General features: G+C 42.5%; 1 protein-coding gene across 2 annotated transcripts in view; it reads right to left on the reverse strand.

Moving 5' to 3' along the window:
- Positions 1-16,313, reverse strand: part of PTPRE (protein tyrosine phosphatase receptor type E) — a 97,963-nt gene that overhangs the window by 33,709 nt on the left and 47,941 nt on the right. For both annotated transcript variants that reach the window (XM_065638440.1, XM_065638441.1), the window contains exon 2: positions 1,713-1,822. In XM_065638440.1, coding sequence (XP_065494512.1) covers positions 1,713-1,815 — 103 coding nt within the window. In that variant the 5' untranslated portion in view covers positions 1,816-1,822. The remainder of the gene's footprint in view (positions 1-1,712; positions 1,823-16,313) is intronic.

Consider the following 16,313-nt stretch of genomic DNA (forward strand, 5'->3'; position numbering starts at 1 on the left):
TTAGCAACTTGCTCTTCCAGTGCTCCGGGTGCCGGACAAGAAGCCAGTCACCGACAACCACTTGACAGTGTTTCAGCAGAGCTGTTTATCAGCAATTTTATACTTAGCTCAGCAATTTTATATTTAGCTAAGTTTTTATTTGTATTAGCAATGTATTTGTTTTGAAAGCCCCAATCAAATCACCACAAAGACTGTCATTACCGATGGCAGAGCCCCTTGTTCGTCTAATCCTCCACTTTCTAGAAGCTTCCCCATGCCCGGTGGGCTCTGTTGGTGCTCAGGCAGAGCCTCTGGCGTTCCCCAGCCTCAAATTTTGACGGACACAAATGCCGAACATCTAAATTAAGACAACCAAGGACCAAAACATCAGCCATGCCTTGCATTTGATTCTTTCTTAGCTCTCCTTCCATATGGATGCAAAGTTCACATGCAAATTAAAAACAAACCAACCGACAAAAACACCTTCCTATAAAGACTGGGTGTCAACAACAGTCACCTGAAAGCTTACCGAGATTTCACCACATTGTTTATATGGAACATTATCAGCTTTATTTCCATTCTACCACATCCATGCAATCCCTTCGGAATTCCCCCTCGGTGTCACGCGCTGCCACAGCCTAACCAGAGACCCACAGCCTGACCAACACCACGACCAGCACCAAAACTGGGATTTCAAAGACAGTCAGATAGGATTATAAAGGATAAGGACAACATGCAAGTAAAAACACATCATCCCATCCCAGAACATAAACAGTAGAATCAGTTATCTCAAATTAAAAAAAAAAAAATTGAACCTTTATTTGACTTGAACTAGCCCCCTTCCAGGACTGGTAATGAGTTAGGCCATAGTTAGAGAGGTGCTTGAAGCAAAAGGAAGAAATTTAAAACACCGAAATGAGGAGGAATAAAATGCTGTGGTGGACCAGTGAGTAGAAGATTGCTCTCAGGTCTTCGAAAAAGGCTTTTCTATTTTTCACCTGACCTATCTTATGAAGGACACTTGTACTATTATTGATTTCTTCAAGTCTTGCTTTAGATAGCTCACCTCAAGTTGCGCCAGGGGAGGTTTAGATTGGACATGGGGAAAAATTTCATCCCGGAAAGGGCTGTCGGGCATTGGAACAGGCTGCCCAGGGCAGTGGTGGAGTCACCATCCCTGGAGGGGTTGGACAGACACGGGGATGAGGTTCTTAGGGAGACGGGTTAGTGGTGGACTTGGTAGTGTTGAGTTTACAGTTGGACTCAACGATCTCAAAGGTCTTTTCCAACCTAAATATGATTCTATCATTAGAAAACACAGAACACGTATAAATATTCTAGTTCCTCATTACATTTAAATATGTTCATCCTGTAATTTAAATGATAATTCCTTCATTTCGTATTATCTGTGTCCAGGTCCCATCATGTTCAAGATGGACAGCGACAGCTCCTGGGGCATGGAGAGCTTGCAGCCCAGGCAGGAGGAGACATCCTGAGATTTTCCACCTCTCCCAAAGCCATCCTGTGCATTTCCCAAACATGGAAAGAGAAAGCGAAGTGTACAGCACCAGTCATACGGAGATCAAATACAGAGGTTGTCTGGCGAGATCAGAAACACATTAGTGGGGTCAAAGTCCTGGAAAAATATCCAGGACTACGTCACCAGGGGAACCTCACCACAAGTCCCTTTCCAGACCCACTCCCATTCCCAAAAAATTAAGTGATGTCCTTACTTGTTGTTGTTGTTGGTTTTGGCAATTCAGTTCCATTGGGTGGCAAAGCTTCCGCAAAGAGAAAACTAACACAGAGCAGCAGGAGCAAGCAGGAATGTTCCATCCTGGCCCTAAAAAGAAAATGAAAGCAAAAGATAAATTTTCAGGTCAAATTCCTAATAACATTTTTTTCCTCATGTCAGAAGAAAACTGAAAGCAATGTTTACTTTAGATAAGAAAAGTTTTAAAGCTTATTTTATGCTCTCCAATTGCCTTATCATTTAACTTTCAGTTTTGATGCAGAAGGAAAAGGAAAATAGGAGAATAGAAGAAAAATTCGTTAAGAATGTTTTAAATCCAAGAACAGGAAGACAACATTCAGCCATCATTCAAAGACAATGATGGAAATCAGGCCAGAAAAGCTACTCGACATCAGTAAAACACAGCAGCTGGGGAAACTGAGGCAAGGAACCTGGAAGTCATGCCCATAGAGAAGAAGAAAATCCTTAAGTGTCAGTAGCTGGAATCTAGAGAATAAATGCAAATCTTGAGAATAAATCCAAAAATCACATATATTTGGTGGTTCCTGCCATTATTGTGTGTGTTATACCTTCTGCAAAGAGCACGAATAGGAGCATTGTGGGCTGCAGGGAAAGCTGCCCCAAAGCCCAGCCTGGCCTGGCCCTGCCTTAAGGGTCCAAGTGCCTTTCATCAACAAGACCAATATTTCTACACCATGTAAATTCTACACACAATTTTGGCATCACAGATGCCTGGAGACTGAAACAAAGAGGAAAAGCTTTTACCACCAAGTAGAGTTTACTCATCGTACCTCGATTTCCTATAGATATATGGGGGTGTATCTATTATATGGTGCTTTATATAATAGATACATCCCTTTGGAGAACATATGTGGCACAGCTGTGAGTCCATGAGCTATAAAGCATTTCACCAGAGCCTTCCAAATACAGAGAATTTCAGGGTTCGTGAGACCAGGAAATAATTTCCAATGTAGAGAAGGTCAGAGCAAAGGGGTGATGAGAATGTGCTGCTGCTTTGAAGAATATAGAGAAATTCACAAAAATTAATAGTTGTATAATAGATAAACAAGCTGGTCTAAAAATACTCCAGTCCCTCTAAATAGAGGTTTATGTCAAAAAAATCAATGTTGTTATTAATTTGCTGTAAATGTATCCAGTCCCTAATGAACATATTAATTATAAGAGGCTGCCATCTCAGCCATTAGCCAGTCTTCCTTGATTTAAAAGTATTTTCTCTGACATAACACGCAAACATTCCTGCCTGTATTTTGCAAATGGCAGAACACATCCAGATGGTGGCTCTACACCGATTCCTAAAATTATAACCATAGTAATGCTGCACAACAAAGCTCCTCAATGTTTCAGTATAATATATTTAATATTACAATTTCCACAGGGTATTATATAGTACTGCCTAACAACAGACAAAATATCCACAAACTTGGCAGTCATTAGAATAGACATCAGCAAATCCTTCCTTTCAAAGTAAAATGGGATCATGGATAAGCTTGAATGTATAAAAACTTCAACAGCAACTTTCACAGCACCTTTTCACTGCTCTCACATGTTACTCAGAAGTGAACCTTATGCCCAGCCTCTCTGTTATACCTGGGACTAAATTCAAATGAAACATGCACCTGATATTCTTTAGGAAAAAAAAAAAAAAAAAAGAGAGACCTAAAAATGAATTTTTCGTGCTTTGAAGGGATGTCAGGAGCAGCGATGCTCTCGCCTTTGGGAGCGCACAGAGCCCCAAAGAAAAAGCATCATCTCACCTGATAGCACCATTCAATACTTTTTTTTCCAAGGCTGTGTGGGATACAGAGCTGCCCGTCTGCCCGCTGAAGGCAATCAGAGGATGCCCGGTTCACCAAGATAACCCCTTCCGGAAGGGATTGCAGGATGCCTTCCAACCATTGCCCCTAGCATGCTATTTTAAATTCTTCCAAGTGTTATGAGAATACAGAGATTTTTTTTTTTTTTTTTTTTAAAAAAAAAAAGGATATGAAAGTAAAAAGACCAAAAAAAAAAGTAAAAAAACTTTTTTTTACATGGGAGCACACACAATAGCATTTCTTTATCCCCACTCCCCTCCTTACAGTTTGGAAGCTCAATGGATCTAGATGAATTTTTTCTTTAAAATATGAGTGAAGAAAGAATAATAAAAAATATTATATGTGTCAAATTTTATTTTCTTAAATTCCTTTTTTTTCCAGTCTAGCTTCCTATTGATAGATTCACTAATTCAATTCTTTCTACTACTGTCCATAATTTAAGCAGCCTAGAAATCTTTCACTAACAGGATCAGTCAACAGCCAGGTAAACCCTGAACTAGCCATACTTGGGATTAGATAAATAATTATGTGTAACACCAGTTGCATACTGTATCTACATTGGCTACACTGTATTTAGCATTATCTATAACCTCCTAAAATATAACCATTTAGAATTATAAAGGAACAGTATGCTGGAAGCTCAAGACATGCAGCAGCAGTTCATGTAAACTGAAGGGAGGGGAAAGGAAGGAAGAGGATTTGGAAACGTGGAATAAAGCCAGAATAGAAGTGGAATCAACAGGGCAAGGGCTGGTTGCCACAAACAAGGTGCTGAATTCTGCATTTCATGGAGTATAATGTTTTACACCCTTGGCAAAGGCAGCTTAAATCCACTGGCCTTTCGGGTAATCAATCCTGGCACTTACAGTGAGCATCGAGTTCACTTGCTTATCATTAAAATACAGCCAGCTCTTAAAAAAATAAAAAAAATTAAAAAAAAAAAAACAACTGAAGTTGGTTGCAGGTTTTTAAAAGACTAGAAAGTGTAAGGAGCATCAAGGTTTCTCACCAAATTACTGCTATGGGGATTTTACAGGTACAAAACCCACGCCAGATATCTTGTATCTGTTCCCTTAAATGTGATAACATAACTTGAGTATACAGTCTGCCCCACCATTTATCAGAAATAAACATATCTATAAAGATTTTGCAAATTCTAGCATCTCTTTTTTGTCCGAAGCACTTTGTATTTCTGTTTGCTAAAGAAAGAAGGATTAAAACTTCCGGCAAATTTGGGTACCGCAGCACAGAGGCAGATGCAAGAGACTGAGCTCAGCTCGACCGAGCACTATGTACGATGGGGAGCTGAGCAACTTGCAATGACACAAAAATACTCTAAGTTTATTGCACACATATTTATGTACTTCACATGCAGGACCTCAATGATATAATTATTTGAAATAAAAAACCCCACAGACACAGCAGCATTTTCCATCATCAAGAAGGTACGATGCCTGTTAGGAAAAAAAAAAAATAATAATAATGACGACTCCTCTCCAGAGAGAACAGGCAGGTAGAAAAACACTGCTGAACATGAAAGGACAACCGCACACAACAAAAGCAGCCTCTTGTTGATAAAATCAGACAATAAAAGGTCCAGGTAAAGGCATACACTGTTGTTATTATTACAGGGCTTTGCTGTAAGGCAACTGCTGCCCCCCTGGAAAAAGAAACAGGAACTGCTTTAATAACCGCATGGGGATACAATGCATTTTTATCTCCTTATATCCTACTACCTCCAGCCTTTACTTCATGGATAAATGGCTCAGGCACTTAAACTTTAACTCCACGGAATAATATTTTCTGTAGGGAAGGATCCTTAGCTAGTTCTGATTATCTGAAGGCTTAAAAAGGTGCCAGAGATTCCTGCTACAACCGCAGTTTTAGAAGTCTGCATTGTTATAGGTAAATGCTTCTGTGTCCAACAGAAAACTTGATGCCACGACAAAAATACAATAAAATCACTGTAAAATTGCACAGCTGACTCGAATCCTGCCAAGGAGGCAGAGCCCTGGAAATCCAAATGCAAAAAGGGTCGGTGTGAAGCCACCACCTCTCCACAGCCCAGCTCCCCAAAACATGAGAAAACAGCATTATTTGCAGGGATTACAACATTAGTACATATGCTTAGTTTCTATTTTGGCTGCAGAACTGAATCCTCATCTGACCTGACAGCTTAAGACGAAAACCCGGGTTTTATTCTTCAGAAAACACGCTAATAAAACCTTTCTCATGCTGCGTGGCATTGCTACAGCTGTGCAAGCTTTTTCAAGGAGGAATAAACCAGCAAAATATCCCATCTAACACACAGGATGGTGGAGAAACTCTTGGGTTTTGGGCTTTTACCCCCTCAGGTTTCAGTATCATGCAACTCAGGTCATGCCCCAGATTTTTAGTGCTAAAAAAAGGAATTTTCTAAAGGATGAGCACTATCGATTCAGAAAACGTAATTAAAAATGAGAGGCATGAAAGCTTTGTCACTGAAGGCTGAAAAATGTGTTGGCATCTGGGATGTTGGCCGTGCCAAAAGCAAGCGCCCACCCTAAAAGATTGATAGTTAAAAAAAAATAAAATGAAAACAAACTCTAAAAAGGGAAGGGTAAAGCCACCCTCTCTCCTTGCTCTGCCTTTTTTCATTTTTTTCTCTTCCTACTTTCCACCCATAAACCCCCAAACATGGTTGGTCCCGCTGAAAAGCTTCATTTTGGGGTAGGACTTTATCACACCATTATGTCATAAGGTGGGTAAGAAAGCATTACTGCAGCATGTCAAAGAAAATTATTCATTCGAATTATGGTTTTTACAAAATAACTAGAAAAAGAAGCGCTCCTTTCCATCCCAAAGGAACAGGGGGAAAGCGGGAACTTGCATGAAGATGAATCCAAGACACAAGGCTTCAAGAAAACGGAATAAATGGCATCAGCTGGAAAGAGCTTTTCAGTATTCCTCTTGTTCGGGGTAAAAATTGAACAATGGTTTATGACTTGCAGTTACACATTAAGTCCCAAAGCAAATTTCCAGGAATTTGGTAAAAGTCCCATGTTTTGATCTGCTCTAAAATTTAGGAGCTTTAGAAAAAAAAAAATGAAGACATTTCCCTTTTTTTTGTTTTGAATCCCTGCAACTCTGTCTCGGAGACTTTGGATGTCCTGCAATCCAGAGGACTGGAGGTGTTTGTTGAGATGTTTGTTTGCGCATCCAGCACAGCCCAGCAAGAAACTCCGGCAGGGACCTCTCTGCTTGCAAAACACCTCAAGATGAAGAGTTAGACTTCATCATAAAAATGTATTTTTTTTTACGGGACTGTCTAGAGCACACTCGCTGTTGGGTTTTTGTACATATAAACACAAGCTTTGTTTCTGACCTCTTCAGGAATAGCAAGAGAATTTAAGGGACAACTATCTAATCTTTAAAATCATGTATAATTTAATGCAACCACTCACAAAATGGTATCTGACAACAATTCCTCATGTGTTCTATAGCAATAAGGATCATTTAAAGGAGATGGAAATAATTAGATTTTAAAAATACAAATTAGAATAATCACTTACGCGTAAGAAATTAAGTGAGGCAAAGTACCAGTTAACAGAATAAAATGAATTCCCATTTAGAATAATCAAGCTTGATAGACCGTCCGACTTGCTTAGTCACTTAGTCTCTAATTCAGGTAGATGAATTATTACATTCGCTTTTGGTTTCATGTAAGAGGTCAGCAAATGCAGCACAGAGCACACGTGCGACAGAAAGGGATGACAGCGTTGAGAAATGACCATTTCTGGTTTGCCAGAGGCCACTTTCCGAGAGAAGCCCACCAGTGATCTGCACGGCAAATGCATGGACTATGTACAGCTTAATAAGGATTTATAGGGAAAATATATTAGCTGTTCAAAAAAAAGTTATGTTTAACGATACATTCCTTAATACGGAGCAAAATTACCGTTTTGTAATAGTAATTTTTAAATTCCACTGACCCGACATAGCGGGTCCTGTCTGTCTTCTTCAGCATCGCGAGCAAGTCTCAAAACCCAGCCTACCACGGCTAAGCCGAGTTCAAATCCATTTCAGTGAGCAATGCCGGGATCTCCGGCGAATATAAATCACAGGTTGTCAGCAGCAGATTAAGCAGTGCATTAGCAGGTCTGCTCTCAACAGGATTAAACGACAGCGGTGCCAGCAGGGCTGACATGTCACCATCACAAAGTGACATTTGCCACATTAAAAACGGTGAGGAATTTTACAAATCAATCGGATTCTACAAACACACCCAGGACTAGGAGACTACAGCGTGGAATACGACCAGGATCTGTTTTATTCTCTTTGCTTGGGGTTTCTGGTACTATTACACACCAGGATTAGATTCAAAGCAGCGATGAAGATATTCTATGTGATAAATGGTACGAAAAAGAGGATTGGTTTAGATCTGTTGAAAACCAGGAACATAGTGATCTTTGACTGCAGCCTTAATTTCGGAAAAGTATATATTTCCCACTCATGTTTTATATATATAGCTTATCTGCAGCCCCATAGTTCTGGAAATGAAGAAGAAGAAGAAAAAAAAAAAAAGATATTTATTTTCCATGCTCTGCTGAGTGGCTCTGAACGAAGGAACACGAAGGTTGTGAAGATTTTGGGACATACTTAAAACTACACTGGTCAGACTTGGAACAGTCATTTTTCATATCACAAAAAATTCAAAATTAGGAAAAGAGCACACACAAAAAAAGAACTACAACTTCAGAGAGAGATGGAAATTATGTTCAAATTCAAAACTGTATTTCCATGCTACAATAAAAACTGTTAGGATGATTAACACATTTTCTGTCTCACATACGTGTATATGCTCAAAGGCTTTTTAAAAAAACTCTTTTGCCAGTTTTTGCAGTTTTCTGACCAGCTTTTGCAGGAAACAGTAGTCTCGGCAGATGCATTTCTGAAATAGTCACAATCCACCTCTACTTAATAACACCGAGACCAATACTGATTTAAACTGAGCTAGGGCACGCCAGTCCACGCCAACTAGAATAAATGAAATATATCTCATCAGGATGAAGCCAGCAAGCAAATCATAATTTATAAATCAGCCCCCCGCACCTGATGATGCAACGACTGACACTATTTGTAGATTTACCATTATTTTCAGGTGGGATGATGGATGTCTGTCTATCCAGCCCAGACTGCTGTAACCAGGAGCTACGGTTTCAAAGTCAATGTGCCAAGGATGTTGTTTCACAACTTTCTTAACTCATGTACAGAAAAGTGTTTAAATATTCCTGAAAAATTAAACAACATTCCTGTAGCTCCTTCTGTTATTAAAAAAACAAAACAAAACCAACCAAAAACACCACCCACCCCAAATACTTATGTTAATTTAAAAAATCCCCTAATAATTTTCTTTTAAAAGATTCATATCTGTTATGTCATGAATCGAGGCTTTAACTGTGAAGGAGGAAGATAAAATAACTCCTATCTAAAGCTAAGAGTAAAGTCCTGTATTTTCAGTGTAATTAATTGAGTCATGTTTTATTCAGGTGTTTACACAACCACAAGAGGATTAATTCTATATACAACCAATATAGGTGTAAAATGCTGCATAATACAGTGGAGGAGGAAGGACCTTCTTCGAAAAAGGTCCTTGACAAGTCACCAAAGCCATTCCCTCCCTGTAGGCTGGACCAACTACATGTACCCCATCTTTGGCACGTTAGTCCGAAGTGTGCATCCAAATCTCCAGTTCTTCAGCATCCCTTGGCTCTGTATTCCAGTCCTTCACATCTTTTTATTTTATGTTTAATTTAGAGTCAGCTCACTGCTCCTTCTCCCCCCGCCCGCAGAGATGGATTACAAGCTACTCCCATTTGAGCTTCCTGTGCTTGGAGACACGCATCTCCCTTTAACCTTCTCTTCTGTAAACTCATTAACTGCAGCAATTCTTCCAGCCTCTCCAAACAGATCACTTCTAAACCTCAGTAATTCCCATTATTCTCTTCTGGACTCTCTCAGCGCAAGATCCTTCCCAAAGCCCTGATGTTCTGGATAAGACCTCATCACTGTCTTACAGATTTATCTATTTTATGCATCGTGTTATAGGAAGGATCAGGCAGGTCCTTCCCTAAGTTCTCCTAGGGATGCAAACTATTCCTCTAACTTGCAGGGTGCAGCTGATGACTCTGGCTTCAGACTTTGCAACTGCCCTGCATCTGCATGCCACCCGCCCACAATGCTTCCCTACTTAGCCAAGATTGCTTTGAATGCCATTAATAGAAAACTTCCCATGCAAGCCAAGCCATTAATAGACACAATACACAATAATATCCAGGCTGCTGTGAAGGCCACACACCTGCACTCTTCAGTGCAGAGCTTTTCCAATTAATAGCTGCTCTGAAAGCATCGGTTTCATCACATCCATCTTTTCCTAATGTGCTTCTGAGAAAGCATTGTCTCTCTGAGACGGGTCAAAACCCCAGCACAACATCTCCAGGTTCTGTTGAAATCCATAAGGCACATTACACTGCCACGGGAAAAAGCCTGATTTGAGAGGTCACGTAGAGAATCAGAGAATCATTTCGGTTGGAAAAGACCCTCAAGACCATCAAGTCCAACTATTAACCCAACCCTGGCAATAACCCATGTCCCTGAGAACCTCATCTACTTGTGTTTTAAACCCCTCCAGGGACGGTGACTCCACCGCTGCCCTGGGCAGCCTGTTCCAATGCCCCACAGCCCTTGGGGGAAGAAATTGTTCCCCAGATCCAACCTCAACCTCCCCTGGCGCAACTTGAGGCTGTTTCCTCTGGTCCTGGCGCTTGTTCCTGGGGAGCAGAGCCCGAACCCCCCTGGCTCCAAGCTCCTTTCAGGCAGGTCAGAGATCAGAAGGTCTCCCCCCAGCTCCTGTTCTCCAGCTGAACCCCCAGCTCCCTCAGCCGCTCCCATCACACTTGCGCTCCGTTTCTGTACTTTTATTTCTGAAGGTTCATTTGCCCCACCACAAGCCACTATTCCCTCCGTATTCTCTCACCTCCCTCTTCCAACACTAACCACATCTCTCACTATATATTTCAGCAGTACAAAAGCATCTTCTCGCACAACCCCAGCCTTCCCCAGTCCAAATTATCCCCAAGTCACGTCACTCCCTACACAACTTTCCAGCAACTTCCAGTACTGACATTTAATTGTTGCGGTATTTTTCCTGGAAACGGAGTTAAGCGGTGAAACCCCCAGCTCCTCCTCGTCTCCTTCCCAAAGTGGACCCACGCAATGCCCTGTGCTCACACAACATCTCCCGGCCCCGGCGAGCTCCCAAACACAAACCCGCAGATCGCCCAGATGAGAATTTCACACGAGCCACCTAGGTTGAAATTACCCAACTTCATCCGAACGTGAATTTGTCCTCCCCGTGTCGCAGCCCATGTTCCCATCCTTGCACCCCTGTCGCCACACGGTGCTGACACCTGGTGGCTTTGGTTGCTCATCCCCAGCAGGGCAGGAGCCCAATGCGCTGAGCATCCTCTGCCACCGCTCTTCCATACATTCTTCTGCCAGGGAGGAGAGCCAAGCCACCGCTCTTCCATACGTTCTGTCACCTGCCTTCAGCATTCAACACGCAGCCGCTGAAGGACCATTTCTTTCGGTGACACCTAAGCCCAACTGCTCACAGTCATCTCGTGAAGGTACAGCTGTAATGGAGCAGAACAACATCAACCCTGCAAAACCAGAAGTCTTTTCAGAAAGCAGAACGTTCAGGAGAAGTTGGTTCTTCTTTTTTTCAGTCCCAGGGAGAGACACCTTTGTGTTTTAGCTGCAACGCACAGTCCTGTCCCCAAAGAGCAAACTGCAGCTCTGGTGAGTGAGCTCCTCGCTGTAGGAACAACCTTGACGTGAAATGCTAGGTCTGAGCCCAAATTCCACCGCACAACAGCTCCAGCAGCAGTGGAAAAGGCAAAAACTGGAAACCAGAACAGCAAAGCCTGGAGCTCCATGCCACCGTCACTCCACCTGTACACGTCCCTGTGTCACCGCCTCATCTTACCCACTGTCCATGCCCAGTGTCACACTGGAACGCGGCTCCATTCACAGACAGGATTCTTGCCCAACTTCTCCCACTCAAAGCCCAAAAGCTGCTGTAAAAGTATTTCTTGAGCTAAAGGAAATTTCTTGAGCTAAAGGAAGAGCGAAATTATTTGTCTGCAGTATTTAAATTGCAACACTTGCGCAGGCTCATCAGATAATCCTCTAACCTGAATATTTGTTGTATGAGTTTTGTACAGGAAGAACAAACTTTTTTTCAGTTTACTGCTGTTTTCTTACTTCTACCGTGCAGTTGGCCTTGGAATTATTCCCTTTTTTTTGTATGACCACTTTCACCATTTCCTTTTACAAACGTGCCCAGTTGCAGCAGCAGTTTCTGCAACACAGGGCTGCGTGCAGGGAAATTAAGGACTACACCCTGCTCTTAGTCATTAGCAAAACGACTTACAGAAAGCAAGCTTAACTACTGCTGACACGGTTAACTATGAAATAGTTAACAGAACACTTCATATCGCATTAGTGGTACTGTAAGCCAGTCATATTTTATATATAGAAAAGCTTATCATTGGTGAGGAGCCAGCCCTCCCCCGGCCCCCATTCCCCGGCACGGGAGAGCATCGTATCAGTGTTTTGATGAAAATTTGAATAACCTCAGCTTTTGGAGTGTACAAGGAGGAGCTGATCTATTCAAAGACAATGTGGGAGAAGAGGTCTATCTTATTTTTGGCAGAGGAGGTTTATAAATTGCCTGGGCTCCCACTGGTAACCTCGCCTTGCCTGTCAATCCCTTTTCTGCCCCGAATCACTAGAAGTTCCAGATCAGAGGCCAAATCCTAAAAGACACTTCAAAGTTTAGAGACAGATCCTCGGCAGAGAAGAAATTACATCCAGCTGATGAGTTACAACTGTAAAGTGAAAAGCCTGGGCAAATGTGTGGCGAGGACGAGCTCAAACTCCGGTCACGGTCCCCGGGGATGCTCACACCAGCCCCAGCGTTAAGAGTTGCCCATCAGACCAAAGGGAGGATGGAGCCATAAAAGACGGAGTTGAGATTAAAGTACAGAACATTATTATGGTGAAAATGAAAGGAAAACCACTGGATCACTGTAAAAGCACATGTTGTCTATCACTAGGTCTATGCCACAGCCATTTTACGTTCCTATTTCATATCCAAATATGTTTCTCGCTGCATAAATATTCATTGTGCATCCTTCTTAGTCTCATTTTAGATAAATAAAAATCTCTGCAGCAAGGCTGTATTTTGAATTATTTACTATTTTACCTGCAAGTTTGCCAAAGGACTGAATTCATTTACATAGAAACATGGGGAAGGAAGAGAGACTTCTCAGACCAGTATTTTCAGGGCACTCAAACAATTCAGCATTGGCCAACAAAATAAGTTTCAGGTCTTCCTTATAAAATCTTACAGGAACAAACATTTCAGGAAAAACACCTTGATTGATTTTAAAATCTCATTAATATCTTGTAAACAATTGTGAGCCATACCCCAAATTAATTATGTTTTACTGAATACATATGGAGAACCTTTCAAGCAAAAGCAAAAATTTGCATTTACATTTTTTGCAAGTTTGCAGCATCCCCCTCTCCCAACAGGCCTATGCTGGAGGCTGAAGTCACAAATTAGAGTCACCTTTCCCTGTGCATTGTCAGCAAATCAATCTGCGACGCCTTTCGACCAGGGCTCATACATAAATTAGGTGATGTGCAATTGATTCACAGGAGAAACCCTCGAGCAGTGGAGTGAAACACCAATAAAATCTTACAATTAACCTGAGAAGTAGCCTTTTGTTCCGTCCCAGTGGTCCTTTTATTCTTCAGCTGCAGAAAACGCACCATCATACAGATGCTCCCTTGTAATAGATCTCTATAAATATTTAAAATTGCTTCTTGAAAACGGAAGCTAATTATATATGATGGAAAATACATACAGAAGAAAGATATACTGCGTAACGGCCAGATTGAAGGCTTGTGTTTCAGTAGATAAGCGTTTCATTTGGGAGGAGAGAAGGGGAGGAAGGGAAAAAACAGAAGCACAAGTGTGTGCCCTGTCTAGACATTCAGAGAAAGCAGAAAAGGAGAATATGACATCTGGACGGTTGAGGATTCGCTCATAACACATCAAGAACGTGTGATAAATACAGAAAGGAAGGCAGCAGCGTTCTGGCTTAACGCCGTTCAGCCCAGCAGGGCTTGCAAACCTCACAGGTACATCGAATGTCTAACACAGCTTTGCACTGCAGGAATTCAAACCCAAACTATGTCTCTGCAGCAAAAGCGATGCTCAAGCTCCCAAGTTAAAGGGTGGATTTCATGGTGCATCCAGACATGGGGAACTCAGACACTGCTTTCAATATCAGCATGAGTCTTGGAGATAACAGATAATGTATGAACTCACTCCTGATCCTCCTTCTGCTTCTCTGACTCCACCATGACAAGGTCCTCAGGGCTCGGTCGCCAAGAGCCCCGTGTCCCACTGTGATAAAAGTATTTTTTCAAAGCTGAAGATTGAAATGGACACTATCAACATTGGAGTTAATAGTAAATGTTCTCCTTGTCTGGTGTTGGGAGGTCACGTCACCCCATGCATCTACTGGGCTGTACCCACCACTTCATGCTGAGCCAGCTGTATCCAAACGTTCACAACACCATGAACCAGAATCTTTCAAAATACAAGAGAGCAAGACAATAATGCCACTTCGGGGATGATTTTTAAAGCTGAAGCAACGGGAGCTCTTGATCTCCAAACCCAGCCACTCACCACACGAGGCGAGCAGAGGACCATGGTCACTTTGTACATCCCAAGGGCTTGCAGAAAGCATCAGCTTCAGAACTGCAAAAATCCACCCTCTTCGCAGCCCTTTTTCCTCTGCAGCTTCCACTTAGGAAAGTGTATACATATAATCTCTGATTTTTGACAAAGAAGCAGTAAAACTTTAAGTACTGAAAGTTACACCAAAACATTTATCCTTCACATAATCAAATATTCTCCTGAGACTGAAAGCAGCCACAGTGAAACAGCTACCAAACCAAAGGGTAACTAAATATTAATAGATGACTGGATGCTATTTGTGAAAACCTGCAGCTTCCAAACCAAAGCAGTTTCCATTGACCAGCCAGGCTACCCGGCAAATTAAATGCGTAAGAAACAATTACAAAACTAATGAAGCAAACTGTGCCAGATGTTGAACCGATGTCACGGATAATTTCATGTAACACCTGCTTTGTGACTGGTGTCGTATCTTAATAACAGTGCGGAAACATGCACAGAGATTCAAGGGTAACATCTGTTTTTATATTTAGTTGCTTGCTGAGCATTCATCAAAAGCCTGATACTCCAGTTATTTATTTGAATGACACTGCTCTCTTGGAGACAGACGGCAGCTCTCTGCTCTTCCAGCTCCCCTGCACTAACAACTAAAGCAATAGTTGAGCCTGCATTAAATATATATCGTAGCATCTGTCACCAGTGTTCGGTATTTCTCTTTTCCTGTGGCAGTCTCTAAGTTAGCAGATATATTTACTTTATAGAACTAAATTTCAGGTATCAACATCTCTCGGAGCCCACGTTGAGTCTCAGGGATGCAGGCACTTGAGCCTGCCCAACGAAACCATGGGCAGCATCCTTGAGATGATGAGCGCCCGCATCCCTGCAATGACAAGTGCCCGCATCCCTGCGACGCTGAGCGCCCACACCCCTGCGACACTGAGCGCCTGTATCCCTGCGATGCTGAGTGCCCGCACCCCTGCGATGCTGAGTGCCCGCATCCTTGGGATAACAAGTGCCTGCACCCCTGGGATGCTGAGTGCCTGCACCTCTGGGATGCTGAGCGCCCGCACCTCTGGGATGCTGAGCGCCCGCATCCCTGGGATAACAAGTGCCTGCACCCCTGGGATAACAAGTGCCCGCATCCCTGCGATGCTGAATGCCTGCACCCCTGGGATGCCGAGTGCCCGCACCCCTGGGACGCTGAGTGCCCGCATCCCTGCGATGCTGAGTGCCCGCATCCCTGGGATAACAAGTGCCTGCACCCCTGGGGCTCCCCCCACACTCCCCCCCCAAAAAAATCGCCGCAGGAGGGCAGATCACCGCCCTGAGTACAGAATCAGCATCACCACAAGAAGTTCTGAAAGCGTTAACACACACTGTTCTTCTGCACCGAGAAAATTAAAATCCCTCCTGAATAAGCTATCTGCAACTTTTTACGGCGTAACAGAAGATTAAGGTTTCTTGGCAGGGGGAGAAGATTCATCTTTGCTCAAGTCTGAAAAAAAGAATTATTAATAGCATCATAAAAGAGGAACAACAACTGGAAAAAAGAAAAAAGTTAGCCCCAAGAGGAAAACGCTGAGGCAGGCTCAAAAGCCACCAGATAGAAAAACGACATTAGTAACAAGCTCTTCAACAGCCTGTGCTCTGCAGCAGTTGGGGAGGTTAAAGGCAGCAAGAACCCTGCACCACTGAAACCATCTCTGTAGGAACACAGTGAATTTTCCATCATTTCAGCTCAGATCAGCGTTGGGCTGGGAAAATGCAAGAAAACACAAGAAAACAGGGTTGGGCTGAGCTAAGCCCTTGGAGCATCTGTCAAAGTCTGAAGCCTTCTTGAACTTTAAGTTTGCCCTGGATTTGGAGTAATGGAACTATATTGGAAGATTTAAAACGGAAAAGCAAATTACTTTCATCCCTTTGGAAATAAGTC

The sequence above is a fragment of the Caloenas nicobarica genome, chromosome 7 (genome assembly GCF_036013445.1).
Source record: "Caloenas nicobarica isolate bCalNic1 chromosome 7, bCalNic1.hap1, whole genome shotgun sequence".
NCBI classification, from domain to species: domain Eukaryota; kingdom Metazoa; phylum Chordata; class Aves; order Columbiformes; family Columbidae; genus Caloenas; species Caloenas nicobarica.